Source organism: Squalius cephalus (genome assembly GCF_949319135.1).
Source record: "Squalius cephalus genome assembly, chromosome: 20".
In the NCBI taxonomy this organism is placed as follows: domain Eukaryota; kingdom Metazoa; phylum Chordata; class Actinopteri; order Cypriniformes; family Leuciscidae; genus Squalius; species Squalius cephalus.
Window position 1 is genome coordinate 12,401,868 of NC_137141.1, and position 16,367 is coordinate 12,418,234.

Genomic DNA, 16,367 nt, shown 5'->3' on the forward strand with positions numbered 1-16,367 from the left:
TGAAGATCCTTACTGCCACTTTTGATTAATTTAATGCATCAATTAAGAAATAAAAATCTTTAAAAATTCCTTCAAAAATCGTACTAATCCCAAACTTTTAAAAAGTATTCCAATATACAATTTTTGTAGTTCTTCATCTGGTATATGTTGCTCTTGTGTTTTGTGTTTGTGTAGAGTGATACTTGCTGACAACCATCATAAATGATAATCCCTCTCTCTCTCTGTCTCTCCAGAGCGGTCATATGCCGGCAGTGCGTGTCTGGGATGTGGCGGAGAGGACACAGGTGGCGGAGTTGCAGGAACATAAATACGGCGTGGCGTGTGTGGCTTTCTCCCCCAATAGTAAATATATCGTCAGCGTGGGTTACCAGCACGACATGATCGTCAACGTCTGGGCCTGGAAGGTGGCTGGCAATATTTATACAGTCATAAAACAATCAAGATAGCTTTCATTTAGTTTATTATATCCTATAGGTTGTTTAGATAACTAGATTTGCTTTTTCTGAAGGTAAAAGAATACAATATTAATATAGTTCCACCTTGCAAACTCTGATTTTCACCTTATGATTGTTGCACTTTAATCAAACAATTAAAAAAAGTCATAAATTGAATATTTGTCTTTCTTTCTTTTCAGAAAAATGTTGTGGTTGCTGCCAACAAGGTGTCCAGTAAAGTGATGGCTGTGTCTTTCTCAGATGACAGCTCGTACTTTGTTACAGCCGGGAACAGACATGTAAAGTTCTGGTACCTTGACCACACCAAGTCGTCCAAGGTACGTTGCTAACATGGTAGACAACAAGGAGCCTTATCTCTTCCAAATTATAGCTCTTTTATCTTTCTGTCTGGCTTTCCGTCTCAAAGTCTCTAACTCTCAGTTGAGACGCCAAACCTGACCTCAACTGAAAATGTCACATAAAATCTCAGTTCATACAGTACTGAATATCAGCCAGGTCTTAGATGAATGTCTCATAAATGTCATCTGTCTCAGGTGAGCGCCACAGTGCCGCTATCGGGCCGCTCTGGTCTTCTTGGAGAGCTGCGGAATAATTTCTTCAGCGATGTGGCCTGTGGAAAGGGCCGGAAGGCGAGCAGTACTTTCTGCATCACTACGTCAGGGCTGCTCTGTGAGTTCAACGACAAACGAATGCTGGACAAGTGGGTGGAGCTCAGGGTGAGTGACAAAGATGCTGATTGGTTGATGTTGTAGTCTGTCACAAATATGCATGAGTGGGTATGTGCAATACAGCTCAACAGTTTGGTAATCTTACCGAAGTAATCTTCCTTACAGAGTTGATTTTTAACCAATTTTATCTCTAACTTTATTTAAAAATTAATAAAATCCACATTTTAAAGTCAGCATGAAGCAAAAGCTGCAATAAAAATAATTCGGAGAGTTCACTGTTGAGCCCTGTTCCTTTAAATAATGTGTTTGTGAACATAATGTAAAATTGAAGCTATTTTAGGCAACGTTTACATGACAATGATGTACTAAAAATGGAAAAGTTTGTCCTCTGCTTTTTTTCCCCCGTACAGACGACATTCAAAACAATCCCCATTCACACAGATCTGCGAAAACGAGTAAAAACAATGTATTCTGCTGCCAGGCCAGTAGTTGGGGATGCCCCCAAAACGCCATTGTCGTGTAAATGAAGGAACGCAGGAAAAGTTTTCTGTTTTTAGTTGAAAATGGTGTCGTGTAAACAGATCCTTAGACATGGAATTTTATTTTAAAAGTTCAGTCGTCACATTTTTAACTTTGTCTGTGTGTTTTGTTTTATCCATGTTAAAGGGACAGTTCTGTCATCATTTATTCACCCTTATGTTGTTCCAAACCTGTATGAATTTCTTTCTTCTAATGTGGATAACCAAACAGTTTATGGGCCCCATTGACTTAGTGACCATAATATTTTTTCCCCCATATTATGGAAGTCAATCGACTGTTTGGTTATCCACATTCTTCAAAATATCTTAATTTGTGTTCAGCAGAAGAAAGAAATTCATACAGGCTTGGAACAACATAAGAGTGAGTAAATGATGACAGAATTTTCATTTTTGGTTGAACTATCTGCTCTTTTCTTTCTCTGATATGAAAGCCCTTGTGTACGCAAGGGTGTTTCTACACTCTGTTGTTAAGTGAAGTGTGTTAATTAACAATTCTGCTGCTGCTGTCGTCTAATATTAGTCTGTTCTGCTTCTCCTCTCACACTGTCCAGAAAAATGACAGTTTCGCAGTAAGTTTCACATCAGAGCTGCGGGTTCAGCTGTCACGTCTCATTGTAAAACTCATTGATGGACATGTCACAGTGCGTCTGTCAGTCATGCTCACCTGTACATTGGATGTGTGACCACATTGTCTTCACTTGCCAGTTATCACTCTCAGACAAAGCATTTCAAATTATGTATGACCAGGCCCACACAGCACACAGAATCGATGCCCATAAAACACTTTTACAACATGATGCTATATTCACTGCATATTCACTGCTCTATGTTGTGTCTGTTTTAATACATACAATTATTATTTAATATTTTTCTAATATTCATTTCAGCACACAGTAGTGACCAAAAGTGGTGTTTGTTTTTAATGACCCTACATGTTTGATTAAACCATAAAATAGGATGCTTCAATATCAATATATGAAAATCTTTTTTTTTTACATATTTTAAATATGAGGGATGAATGTTAGACTAAACTTAAAGTATTTATCTGACAAAATTATTCACAGCTACAAGCTTTATTTTACTTTAGAAAAACAAAAAGTTCACAGGAAAAAGCAGACACTGACTACTACAACATAATATGTTAATATTTTGTTGGTTCTCTCTCGTTTTTGCATGTTCAGAATTTTTGGCAAGGCTGTCATACAAAGAAATTATGTCTGCACAATTTGACATGTTTCGTTGCATTATCACAAATAAAACTATTTACTCCAAGCACAACTAAATAAGCAGTATGCTTACAAAATTATTGTTTAATAATATTTGAATACATGGTGAAGATGTTATTTTATAGGCCGGACATCACTTTTGGCCACTACTGTATTTTTATATACATATATATTGTTTTGTTTCATTATTAAGTTTATAATTATGTATTTACAGTAATTATTTTAATTAATTATTAATCATTAGTATGAATTATTTAACTGTATTTTAAACGCTTATTGAATAATATTATTATTAATAAACCAACATGATATTTCATTTAATTCATTGTTTTAATTTACTGCTTCTATTACTATACCTTAAAATGAAACAACATCAGATCAAGTAGTTATGTCTATTGAAAAAATGGTCTATTGTATCTCACGAAAGAGAAGAAGAGGCAAATTGGTATTTCAGAAGACCTTCAGAAAACCATGAGATCTAGGCAATCGTGTTATGAATGTGAACACATGATTTAGAGCTGATATGAGATCTCGATTTGACTCCTCTCGGACTGTCAAAGTGGGTCATGGTGAGAGCAGGTGGGTGCTGCACAATTCTGCTTTTGTGGCGACCCTTGTGCCCAATGCACAGAGAAACAAGAAAGAGATTGAAGAGTGCCAGAAAGAAAGGGATACAGAGAGGATGGTGGAGGATACAAAAGCCTCTCTGTCTAGCAGTTTATCAACTACAAGAACCCGAGTTACAATTTGATTATCTAAAAATGAACTTTGGTCTCTCGACGTAAAGCTTATTTAGCTTATACTCTCCCCTGTCCGTGCCTTATCTCTGTAAATTAAATTATATGTCTGTGAAGGAGGCTCTTACAATCCCATATTAGATTTCTCTCATCAGGAACATCTAACAGCTGATGGAAAAAACACACAAATGAGCTCTTATTTTCCCACTGGTAACCTCCTCAGTCACTTTTTTTGCATTTAATCTCTTTATTGCTGCCTTTTTCATAAAACTGTTATGTTTTATATCTTATCAGCTTTTATTTGCGGCCTGTTTCCATGCTATTATCATGAGACATCTTAATTTAATGCACAGAGCTCTCATTTTTTCCCATGTTAAAATTCATCTAACATACTTGGTAGCAACTTGGCCCACACGGCATAAATGCATCATTTCAGATTTTATCATTTCTGCCGAATTCTAGGGAATTGAATTGCCCATTGTTCACAAAATTCAGTATTTCCTCCACCCGTTGCATGTTTGATCTCTTGTTTTTATTACTAGAATTGCGCTTAAAGGACTGCACCCTCTGTGCTTTTGAAATAAAATAAGAAAATGTAAATGTTTTTGGTTAATTTAAAGTTTTTTGCTTTTTTTTACTATTTTAAATGAAGAATTAATTTATTCCCCACAATCAATGCAAAAATTTAATAATAATAAAAAAAGAATAAAAAAAGAATGGTTGTGGGCCTAGTGATGACTTGCTTCACTGAGATTTCACTGTTATTCAATTGGATTTCCTCATTTCTCTCTCTCTCTCTCTCTCTCTCTCTCTCTCTCTCTCTCTCTCTCTCTCTCTCTCTCAGACTAGTATGGCCACATCTCTGTCCGTCAGTGAGGATCTGATATACTGTGGTTGTGCTGATGGCACTGTGAGAGCGTTCAGCCCCACTGACCTGCACTTTATCTGTACGCTTCCTCACCCTCACAGCCTGGGCACAGACATCTCCACTGTTACTGAGGCCAGGTAAGATGAGCCACATTAGTGAGTCTTCGTAAAAAAAAAAAATTATTCCTACAAGTTAGTCTCATTTTATAAATGTATTTGCTTTATACTTGAAGTACCATGTACATTGATGAGCCCAAACATTATGACCACCTTCCTAATATGCTGTTGGTCCTCCGTGTGCTGCCAAAACAGTGCCAACCCCCATCGGTATGGATTCTATAAGACCCCTGAAGGTGTCCTGTGGTATCTGGCACCAAGACATTAGCAGCAGATCCTTCAAGTCCTGTAGGTTGCGTGGTGGAGCTGCAGTGGATCAAACTTTTTGATTCAGCACATCCAACAGATGCTCGATTGGATTGAGATGTGGTGAATTTCGAGGCTTGGGCCGCACGTTGAACTCCTTATCATGTTCCTCAAAGCATTCCTGAACAATGTGTGCAGTGTGGCAGGGTGTATTATCCTGCTGAAAGAGGCCACTTCCACTAGGAAACACCATTGTCATGAAGGGGTGTACCTGGTCTGCAACAATATTTAGATAGGTGGCACATGTCAAATTTGCCTCCACATGAATGGCTGAATCCAGTGTTTCCCAGCAGAACCGTAATTTCCCCAGGTAATCGGCGCATAGCCGTCCACGTGATGAAACCGAAAACAGGACTCAACGGAGCAGACTACCTTCTTCCACTGCTCCAAGGTCCAGGTCCGATGCTCACGTGCTCATTGTAGGCACTTTCGACGGTGGACAGGGGTCATAATAGGCACTCTGATTGGTCTGCGGCTGGAGACACATTCCTCCCATAACCATCATTAAAATTTTGTGCGACTTCTGCCACAGTAGACTTTCTGTTGGCTCGGACCAGACATGATAACCTTCATTGGCCTCGTGCATCGATGAGCCTTGGGCATCTAACACCCTGTCCTGGTTTGTGGTTTGTCCCTCCTCGGACACTGCTGGTAAATTCTCTCCACTGCTGACCAGGAGCAATCCGTCACATTGCCATAACATGCTTACCATCTAATCTACCCAGACCTTAATATGTGTCCTTGTTAGGATATTCGCTTCACCTGTACCTGCTCATAATGTTTTGGCTCATCAGTGTATAATGGTTTAACTTATAATACCACTGATACAACCATAATATATATATATTTGTGGTTGCTCAGAATCAGGGAACAATCCCTTTGTCAAAAGTCAAAGAGTAGGATGAATGTTTTAACTTGGAAATCTCCAGAGATTTTTCTACTGGATGAGCTGCTGTCTGGTGTGTGGCATCATGAATATGCAAATACCCTGAAACCGTCCTGAAATCTCAGTCTGTTTTAAGATTCGGAGTGGATTCATGTAGTCTAGATGAAACAGCTTAGCCATTGACATCTGTTTAGCATTCCCTGCTTTCCCTCTAAACTGTCAAACACACAAGACCTCTTAGTCCACCGCTCATAAATATGCAAAGACGCTGCTGCAAGGCTGAGACATGGCAGTTGACCTCTATTATATATTATATTGTTCAGGAAGACACTAAGATGTGTCTGTGTCTTTTTGAGTCTGTAATATTTTTAGACTATAAAAAAGTAACAATTCTTTTCTTTTCTGAGGTTTTGGTTTTATTTGTCTGTAAATGCAGGGCATGGTTTGTGTATGATCATGATGGAAATACTGGTCTTGTTTACATGCGTCATTTTACAAAATGATTAAAAATTGTAATTTTTTTCTTTGACTGATATGCATCATGAACAAATGTACCATCAAAAAACCAACCCAAGCATTCTAGCAGAGACACTACTCCCAGAATGCACACTGTCATTCTGCCTGTCTCTTTATAATTGGCTGAAAATAGCAGTGGTCTAAGTGCGGGTTCTGCTTGGAAAAATGTTCTCATGACTCTTAGAAGACCTTTTGTGACCTCGCAGTACAGCTGACTTTACTGTCCCACTAATCCATCGTGATCTCTCCACAGCCACCTCTTCGCCTACAAGGAAAACGTCCGCTATCCTGACGCCGTGGCCGTGTCCTATGACCCCACGAACCGCTGGCTGTCCTGCGTCTACAACGATCACAGTCTGTACGTGTGGGATGTACGTGATCTTCGTAAAGTGGGCAAGGTTTACTCGGCCCTCTACCATTCGGCATGCGTATGGAGCGTGGAGGTGAGGAATAAGATACATTCATGCTAGGCTGTGACCGAAAGTCAGTGCTGATCAGGTGAAATAAAATAAAATAAAATAAAATAAAATAAAATAAAATAAAATAAAATAAAATAAAATAAAATAAAATAAAATAAAATAAAATAAAATAAAATAAAATAAAATAAAATAAAATAAAATAAAATAAAATAAAATAAAATAAAATAAATAAAATAAAATAAAATAAAATAAAATTTTTACTTCATTTTATTTGATTTAAAATAATATAAAATATAAAACCAAATGTATTAATAAAATGACATAAAATAAAAATATAAAATAAAACAAATTAAATTAAATATAAAATGAAATATTATATAAAATACAACATAAAAAAAATGAAATAATATATACAATTCAAATACTAAATATATATTAAAATAATAATTTTCAGTTTTGTAAAAACTATTCATATAGGTGCAATTTACATTTACCTACAAAACTAATTTCAAGCATTTCAAGCAGAAGAATTAGATCAAAGGGCTTTTAAAGTTCTGAGATAATTCAGTCATGTATCCAGACTTCTGACTGAAGTCTATGGTAAGAGATTCCTTTCATTGTGTTGTGTGTTGACATTTTGGCTGCTGAAATAATGTGAGGCAGGTCTTTTGTATTTGAGCCTCATGTTTTTGTAATATTTTTGTGTGGCCTGATGTGAACTAATAGAGGGTTATTGTATTAATGAAAACCCACCCTCTGTAGATTTCAGCCTAGCCTGTTACTGTTGTACCTTGTTTTATACGTGTAATCCAGTCAGGAATGTGCAGTGTTTGCTCTTTTTGTACCAGACGAAAGGTGTTTTAATGTGTCTTAGTTCTTTGTGACAGGCTACATATATTTTAAAAACCTGAGGGATTTGTCGACATACAGCATATACTGTATTTTCTGGTTGTGTCATGGACTGTATGCTCATATCGGATCACGAGATTCATGACAGTGACTTCCCTTTTGGTTTGCTGTGTCTTTCTTTAGTTGTCTGGCATTTTGTGACCTTATCAAAGTTCCTGAAATATGTCCACAAGTACAGGCCTGGATAATCAGTCAATAAGAAACTGAAATATTGTGAATATAGTGTCAGCAAAAGGGTTTTGTTGCACGATATGTGACAGACAGCTTCAGCCGTGACTATATTCAAAATATGGCGCAAAATGCCTTATTAAATTTGCGCAAACCGTTGTTATATAATAGAAATATTAAATACACATTAAATTAAGCATAGTACTGTGATCCTTATTCTAGAATATACTGTTAAGTGCCTGTGTGTCATTTAAAAGGATATTCTCTATGCATAAAGAGGATCTGTCATAACGCCCCTTGCAAAATCATTGTGGTCTGATTTTGAATGCCACACCAGAGTAAATACACCTGTAATTGTACAGTATCGCATGAGTTTGTGTGATTGTAATGCCGTATGTTTTGTCAGGTTGAATATCATCTCCTTCCTTTGTCCTGCAGATGTACCCAGAGATGAGGGATGGAGAGCAGCCGCGTTTGTGTCCCGGGTCGTTCCTCAGCTGTTCCTCTGACAATACTATCCGTTTATGGAACACGGATGCTCAGAACACCACCCTCAGCCGAAACGTCATCAGCAATGTGAGTTTTGTAAACTCAAGACTTGAAATACATTTTTTGAAAGTACGGACACATTAAATTGATGAAAAGTGACAGTAAAGACATTTATAGTGTTACACAGGATTTCTCTTTCAGATAAATTCTGTTCTTTTGAACTTTTCGGTCACACTTTAGATTAGAGTACAATTCTCCCTATTAACTAACTATTAACTATAATTTTTGCCTCAATAAACTTCTAATTACTGCTTATTAATAGTTAGTAATGTAGTTGTTACGTTTAGGTATTGAGTGTTATGATCATGCAGAATAAGGCATTAATATGTGTTTTTTATAAGTAGGCCTACTAATAAACAGCCAAAATCTTAGTGTTACCTAATCTCAACTAAGTGTTACCTAACTTTCTATTCATCAAAGTGTCCTAAAAAAATTCACAAAGTATTAAGCAGCACAACTGTTTTCAGTATTAATACTTATAATGAGAAATGTTTCTTGAGCACCAAATCAGCCCCAAACTTTTGACCAGGGGCCGGTTGCATAAAAATAGCCCTTATGTTAAGACTGTGTCTTAAGTACTAGTATGACCACTTAGCGTTGAGTCAAGGGACAATCAGTATTACTTTCTAGTATCAAATTAGACCAATCTACGTTTTTTATATAACTGACTTAAAACAGTGATGAACAGTCATAAAGAAAAAAATGTGATGACTAAGTTGTAAGACTAGTCTTAACCGTTTATGCAACCGGCCCCAGTAGTGTATTTTCTTTGGAAAGACAAGCATCATACTTAGGTTGCTATGTGAACTGATGCAAACTTTAGCTACTATAGCCTCAAAAGTCATTTAGACATTTAATCCACACTTCAGATGTATGAATATCATTGCATTAGATGATAAAATATGGGAACACTTTAGTTTGAGTTCCAATTTTCTCACTGTTAACTAGTTTATTACTAGCATATTGGCTTTAATAATAATAATAATAATAATTCATTACATTTATATAGCGCTTTTCTCAGCACTCAAAGCGCTTTACATAGAATGGGGGATCTCCTCAACCACCACCAATGTGCAGCATCCACCTGGATGATGCGACGGCAGCCATATTGCGCCAGAACGCCCACCACACACCAGCTTACTGGTGGAGAGGAGACAGTGATGAAGCCAATCAGTATATGGGGATGATTAGGAGGCCATGATGGACAGAGGCCACTGGGCTAATTTGGCCAGGATGTCGGGGTTACACCCCTACTCTTTCGAAAGACATCCTGGGATTTTTAATGACCACAGAGAGTCAGGACCTCGGTTTAACGTCTCATCCGAAGGACGGTGCTCTTTGACAGTATAGTGTCCCCTTCACTACACTGGGGCATTAGGACCCACACAGACCACAGGGTGAGCACCCCCTGCTGGCCTCACTAACACCTCTTCCAGCAGCAACCTGGTTTTCTCAGGAGGTCTCCCATCCAGGTACTAACCAGGCTCAGCCCTGCTTAGCTTCAGTGGGCAACCAGTCTTGGGTTACAGGGTGATATGGCTGCTAAATATTTATTAGTACTTATAAAGCACATATTAAAGCCTTATTCTGTATGACCATATTCTACATCTATTAATCTTACCCAATACCTAAACTTAAAGGAGAACTCCGGTCAGTTTTAACATTGAGCTCATTTTTTTGTAAATTTGGAGTGCTGTCAGTACAGAGAACAACGACAAAAATCGGTGTTGCCTACACCGTGTTATCCTCTTTTTAAAATTTGCACCCTGTTGACTTCAATGGGGCAAGTTTTAAACCTGCTTTTAGCCTCTTAACATCCTTGATGTGTCATCGACTACTGTGGACTTCAGCCGAAAACAGGATGTAAATACTGGTATGTGCGTTGGCTGAAATAACATCATTTTTATTCATATCTTGCACATCTACTGCTGTCAGATTCACCGTGTTCACTCTGAAGGAATCACTCACATGGCTGGGCACTTGTAATGACACATCAAGGATGTTAAGAGGCTAAAAGCAGGTTTAAAACTTGCCCCATTGAAGTCAACAGGGTGCAAATTTTAAAAAGAGGATAACTCGGTGTAGGCAACACCGATTTTTGTCGTTGTTCTCTGTACTGACAGCACTCCAAATTTACAAAAAAATGAGCTCAATGTTAAAATTGACCAGAGTTCTCCTTTAAGAACTATCTTATTAACTATTAATAAGCAGTAATTAGGAGTTTATTGAGGCAAAAGTCAATAGTGTTCCCCAAACTAAAGTGGGACCCAAAATATCATATCAAATAGCATTCATTATAAAAGAAAGTTAAAACAAGTACACTTTTCAAAGCAAAACTATTTAACACTGTTCAAAATTAAAATGGCATATTTGGAAACTCTCATTGTCAAACATTGGTGGAAATTGGTTAAAATAATTGCAAAAATAGCACAGAATAGTTAATTCAGTCCTGAGAAACTAAATTTGCAGTACCACTTGCTGTGATACTTTATTATCTAGTATAACAATCAATATTCATGCATTTTAAGTGACTTAAGTTTCTGTATCTGTATAAATGAAATGAAATGAACAAGTCACAGATTATCATTTCTTTCGCCACTAAAGGACCTCCAGAAGATCATTTATATGGACAACAACACCTCCACCCTGCTGGACACGGACTGCACCACCTCCAGTAACTCTGAGAAGGTCGACCCTCAGACCTCAGAGAACCGGACGGGCATTAGGACCGTGTGTGTGAGCCCAGACGGGCTGCACTTGGCATCAGGGGACCGCAATGGAACACTGAGGTCTGTTTTTCACATGCCTGCTTAACACTTCTACACTAATTGATTTTAGTTGATTGATCCTCTGAGGTTTTAATGGAAAGGTCGATGTGTGTTTGTGCCCATGCACGTGTGGAAAAAAGTTACCCTTTCTCTGAAGGCTAGCCTATATATAATGCGGTATAAAAGTGTTTGCATTATACTTTTCTTCAGAAAATGTTTTTGCCAGTCTCACTGAACTACTGTTGTTTTCCAGAATCCATGATTTGGAGAGCATGGAGGAAATTATGGATGTTCAGGCCCATGACTCTGAGATCCTGTGTCTGGAGTACTCCAAACCCGAGACCGGTGAGTGCTGAGAACGCTGAGAACGGGTGTTTTCTTTATAGATCTGTAGCTGATTAAATCCTGCACTGAGGTGCCGCTTAATGCCCCAGTCAAGAGGAAGTGCTGATCCAGCTCAGATGCTCAGCAGATGCTTTGTAACCTTGGAGTCACCACTTCACACGTATGCCAACAGCAGCGTTTACAGTTTAAACTTCACAGCTCGAACTGTAATCTGTTTCATCTTCAACTTGAAGTCATGTTTTCGATGTTAATATTCTTTCTCTTGTCCCAGTTTAAATGTGCAGTGACAACAAAAAGCAAGTCATTTGTTGGGTTGATTCCTAGTGGCACAGAAATCAGCTTTAAGCTCTGTCAGTCTTTAAGCATCTGTAGCATGCTGTCGTTTTCCAGAGAAAATAATATCTCATGCTTCACTTCGTATGAACAACAAAAAAACAACTATCAATGCTACTATTTTCTGTGGTAATCGACAGCATGCCACAGATGCTCTTGATAGAGCTTTTAAATGACCTTGGATATTCCTTTTCAGAAAAATTAAAGGAAATAAAGGCAGGTGTCCATTAAAGAGAGTAGATCCTGACGTGACAAGGTTTGAGGAAACTGACATTCCTGTAATAGTTGACTAAACAACAGTTGATCCAAAACAGCAAGATAATATACTTTGGAAACTGTCCATGGTACAGTGATATGGTATAAATAGAATACCATGGTATTACCATTGTGATCATGTATTTATAATAATATTTATTAATGTAATATTTAGCTCTCATTTTTTATATTTTCAGTTTTCATTTTAATTTGAGTAATTTTGTAAAAAAAAAAAAAAACATTTCAGTTTAAGTACTTCGCTTAAAACTTTTTACTTCAGTTATTTCATTTTTAGCCATATTTCAATAAATACTAGTTTTAGTTAACAATAGCAACAATGTTTTGGCCCTCCTTTAATGCAAGTCAATGGGAAATTCTACACCCTTATTCTTGTCTGTTATGTTGAAAATCTTGCCTCTAACCATCACTAACTAGAGTAGTGAAATTCTCTCAGGTTCTCTAAAGCTCTTGAGGCTCTATTTGAGGGCCGGGGGTTTACAGCAGGTTTAGAGAGTCATTATCATGCCCTGTAAAGTGTGAAGCTGTGCTGTGTTGCCTTAGCTGGTGGTTTATATCAGGCTCAAGGCCAGACACTAAGTACAGCTCGATGAGAAACAGAACATCTGCTAGAACACACATAGAGGTACACAATCTCGCTGTTTTGCTTTCCTTCTTCTCCTGATAGGGTTCTTTCAGTTTAATGGTCCATTGATCCCACCCACTATAACAAGCCAAAAATGGCTCCACATAATCTGCACAGTATTTTCTGCACTGAATTGTGTGAAATAGATATAAAAAGGGTATATTGAAGTGACCAGAGTGTACTAAACTCATTCATTTTCAATATATGTTGTAGTTTAAGTGACAGAGACAAAGCATTTAAATAGCAAAACATGCTTGGATTGTACCTTTTATTGTAACTTTTATCAAAAATCCCATACATGCGATTGTGATAAGAAACAGTAAATAGAAGAATGTGCATGTGCAGACTTTTTTGTGTGTTTGCAAGTGTTCTTTCTTTTATGTGGATTCTGTGTGGTCCCAAATATTATTTGATACTTGAAATCTTATATAGTTCAAATGCACTAAACTTTAGCACTGTTATTTCACTTCAAAAAAACAACTGCAGCAATTGTAGCAAATGAGATCGTTCTATCTAATGGTCTGTTAGTATCTGGAATCCTCACAAGTTGCATTTTGATCAGCTTTTGCTTTGAAAAACATCACATTATCATTTGCGTTTCTGCTCTGAAGCCGTTCGAATATTAAGGGCTTTCAAAAAGGGAATCTCTTGATAGAGATGAACGCTTATTTTGACATGATCTGTCTCTTTTGTTCTGCTTAGCGTTGCAGAAACATATCATGTTCTGTTCTCACACTTAACGAGGCATTTGCATTCTTTTCTTCGGCGTGTGAAGTCACACATGAACACACTGTGTTAGTGAATCAGCTTGTGGTGTGATACGTGTGAGAAGAAACCCAGGAGCGCAGCACAAGAGCCGCTCTCGTCACGGCTCACCGGATATTGAACTTTTTAACACTATTTAATTGCAGTTCTGCTGGTTTATCATTACAGAAATGGGAATACCGGTGATGGTATCAGAAGATAATGCCATGGCGTATGGTATTAAATGAACACCATATTCATGTACACGACTAAATGTTTTTGAAAAAAGTGTCTTATGCTCACTAAGGCTGCGTCAAAAATATTTGATGTGAAGTATTATTGCTATTTAAAAAAAAAAATTTTTGATGGCAAATCTGAATATTCAGCATAATTACTCCATTTTTGAACATATCTTTTGCTCTCTGTATTATGTGTGTGTCTTTAGGGCTGAAACTGTTGGCCACCGCCAGCAGAGACCGACTGATCCATGTTCTGGATGCGGATCGGGAATACGGCCTCCTGCAAACACTGGATGAACACTCTTCCTCTATCACTGCTGTCCGATTCGCTGGTGAGATCTTGATTGCCTAGCCGAGATTTATTGAACAACTAATGCTGGAAGTGTTCATGTGTGACATCTTTGCTTGTTTTTCAGCTAATGAAGGGAAAGTCAGAATGATCAGTTGTGGTGCGGATAAGAGCATCTACTTCCGCACGGCACAGAAGGTGAGATTCAAACTCAGTTGGTCATATTTCGATTTTTATTCTAATCTTTGCCATAATTCTGCTATTTTTATTGGCCTTCTCTAATGTTAAAAAGAAGCATTTCCCTCATTGGTCAGAAGTCAAGACAGGTCACCTTTATTTTTATAGCGCCACGCTTTATACAATAGAAGTTGTTTCAAAGCAGCTTCACGTTATTAACAGGAAGGTAACAGAATCAATTATGTAAACTTCATCAAATATGAGACAAATACAAATTCTGTTGTAAAGCAGCGATAGAAAAACAATAGTGGCATTAAGGGCTGCATGAAATTGAAGAAAAGTGTGATATGCGATACGATAATGTACAAAACAGAAATTGAATAATAAAATGTAAAAATAAAACTGCTTAGTCTTCACTGTATGAATCAAATAAACACTGATTCTTATTAAATCTATAAAAGTTATTCAGTCAAAAGCAGAGTGATTTTCTATTGATTGATTCACAAACTAAGACAGCAGCAGGTTTATTAGGCTGCTGTCTCTTTAAGAGCTAATGCACAGATCCAAAATACTGTTACACATACTTTTTATTCCTCAACTGTTTACGTTCACTTAAAACATAACCGAATATTTACGTGAATTCCATGTCTTTAAGCAATAATTTAACATAATTTTGTGTGCATTTGGCCATATAAGCTGCGGAAGAGAACTGAATTGAGGTCGCCCAATTGAATTGAACTGAATTGAGTCAACGTACAATTTTGTACATTTCGATAATTTCGCTATATTGTTCAGCCCGATATAACTGTGTAAAGTTAATTCATTCTGAAACAAGTTCAGTTCAGCTATTAGTAGCTCTACTGTAGGCAGTAATGTTGTTATCAGGCTCCGTTCAGTTCAAGATTTGTTCTCTTCCAGTTCAGTGAGGATGAAACAGGATCCTGAGTCAGAGCTGTCAGATTCCTCAGGCCTAAAGAAACTGCTGCCAATTTTTCAAAGAACACCTGATTTAAAATAGGCACACAAGCACTTAACACCCTCCTGCAAATGAGATACCAACGGCCAGTGATTAAGTGTGAAACACAAACAAGCACTTTATTCGGACGTCTAATATGAACACCAAGAAAACAGCTTTGAAGAGCCCCAGTATGTTTCTGAATGAACATTAGGAATTATGCATAAGAATTAAGATCTACTGAGATTAATCTAGAAAACATGGACATAATTAAATAAATATTGCCAAGTTAGAACTGATATAAACATCAAAATGGCGGAGAAGATGAAATAAAATAGTAGTTCATAGTTACTAATTAGCTAATAGTGAACTCCATATATTCAATTGAGTGTTATTACTTTCAAATTTTGTAAATCAGAATGTGTTATATAATTAGTTAATAATAGTTAGTAGAATGCTTATATTGCGTCACTCATATGTTCCTGTGTAGACGGAAAAGTATTCTAAAGTGTTACTGTTTTTTTACATTATACACAACTGAATTTTGATATGTAGCGCTTGAATCAGTTTTCCTTGCTGAACTAATAATTAAACACCTCAAAACAGACAGAGGAGGGAACAGAGTTCACGCGTACTCATCACATAGTGAGGAAGACTACTCTGTATGACATGGACATCGACCCCACGAGGAAGTATACTGTTGTTGGCTGTCAGGATCGCAGCATCAGGTTTGTTTGTTTTCTTGTTTTTCTTGTTATTTTTTTTTTTTTGGCAATCATTTGTATAGTAGTAGTAGTATCCTGTCCTTTTGTGCATCTGCTAGTTAAGCCTGTCTTCCAAGAAATTCAGGCTATTATTTTGCTGATGTGTTTGTATCACTGTGCCTGTGTTTTTGTATCTATATATACATGAATGTGTTTTGATTCCTGTATTTTTACAGTGTTTTGACTCGTTTATGAAGGTATGATTGTATAGACAGGTGTGATGAGTATCTGGACCGGGCGTTACAGTCATCTGTAGCCAGGCTCACAGTGTTAGCAGATTATCACTCAGGTGTTTGCACAGGAGGATGGAATTAGAGGCTCGACTGGTTAATCCTGTCACATTTAGCATGTTCCATTTACCATGTGCATACGCATGCAGACACACACTCACACAAACACACACTGAGTCAGCCTGTCTGTACTGTCTGAGACACCTGACCTGCCAAAATCATTAGACTCAATCTGATTGTCTCATCCTGTGATTGTTTAACTG

At 37.3% G+C, this 16,367-nt stretch overlaps 1 protein-coding gene across 4 annotated transcripts in view; it reads left to right on the plus strand.

Moving 5' to 3' along the window:
• Window positions 1–16,367, plus strand: part of mapkbp1 (mitogen-activated protein kinase binding protein 1) — a 55,319-nt gene that overhangs the window by 24,448 nt on the left and 14,504 nt on the right. For 2 of the 4 annotated variants that reach the window (XM_079852624.1, XM_079852626.1), the window contains exons 5-16: window positions 234–404; window positions 635–772; window positions 989–1,171; window positions 2,214–2,231; window positions 4,470–4,630; window positions 6,571–6,760; window positions 8,252–8,389; window positions 10,967–11,151; window positions 11,384–11,475; window positions 13,896–14,021; window positions 14,106–14,176; window positions 15,717–15,838. In XM_079852624.1, coding sequence (XP_079708750.1) covers window positions 234–404; window positions 635–772; window positions 989–1,171; window positions 2,214–2,231; window positions 4,470–4,630; window positions 6,571–6,760; window positions 8,252–8,389; window positions 10,967–11,151; window positions 11,384–11,475; window positions 13,896–14,021; window positions 14,106–14,176; window positions 15,717–15,838 — 1,595 coding nt within the window. The remainder of the gene's footprint in view (window positions 1–233; window positions 405–634; window positions 773–988; window positions 1,172–2,213; window positions 2,232–4,469; window positions 4,631–6,570; window positions 6,761–8,251; window positions 8,390–10,966; window positions 11,152–11,383; window positions 11,476–13,895; window positions 14,022–14,105; window positions 14,177–15,716; window positions 15,839–16,367) is intronic. The other 2 variants (XM_079852625.1, XM_079852627.1) reach the window with 1 other exon arrangement.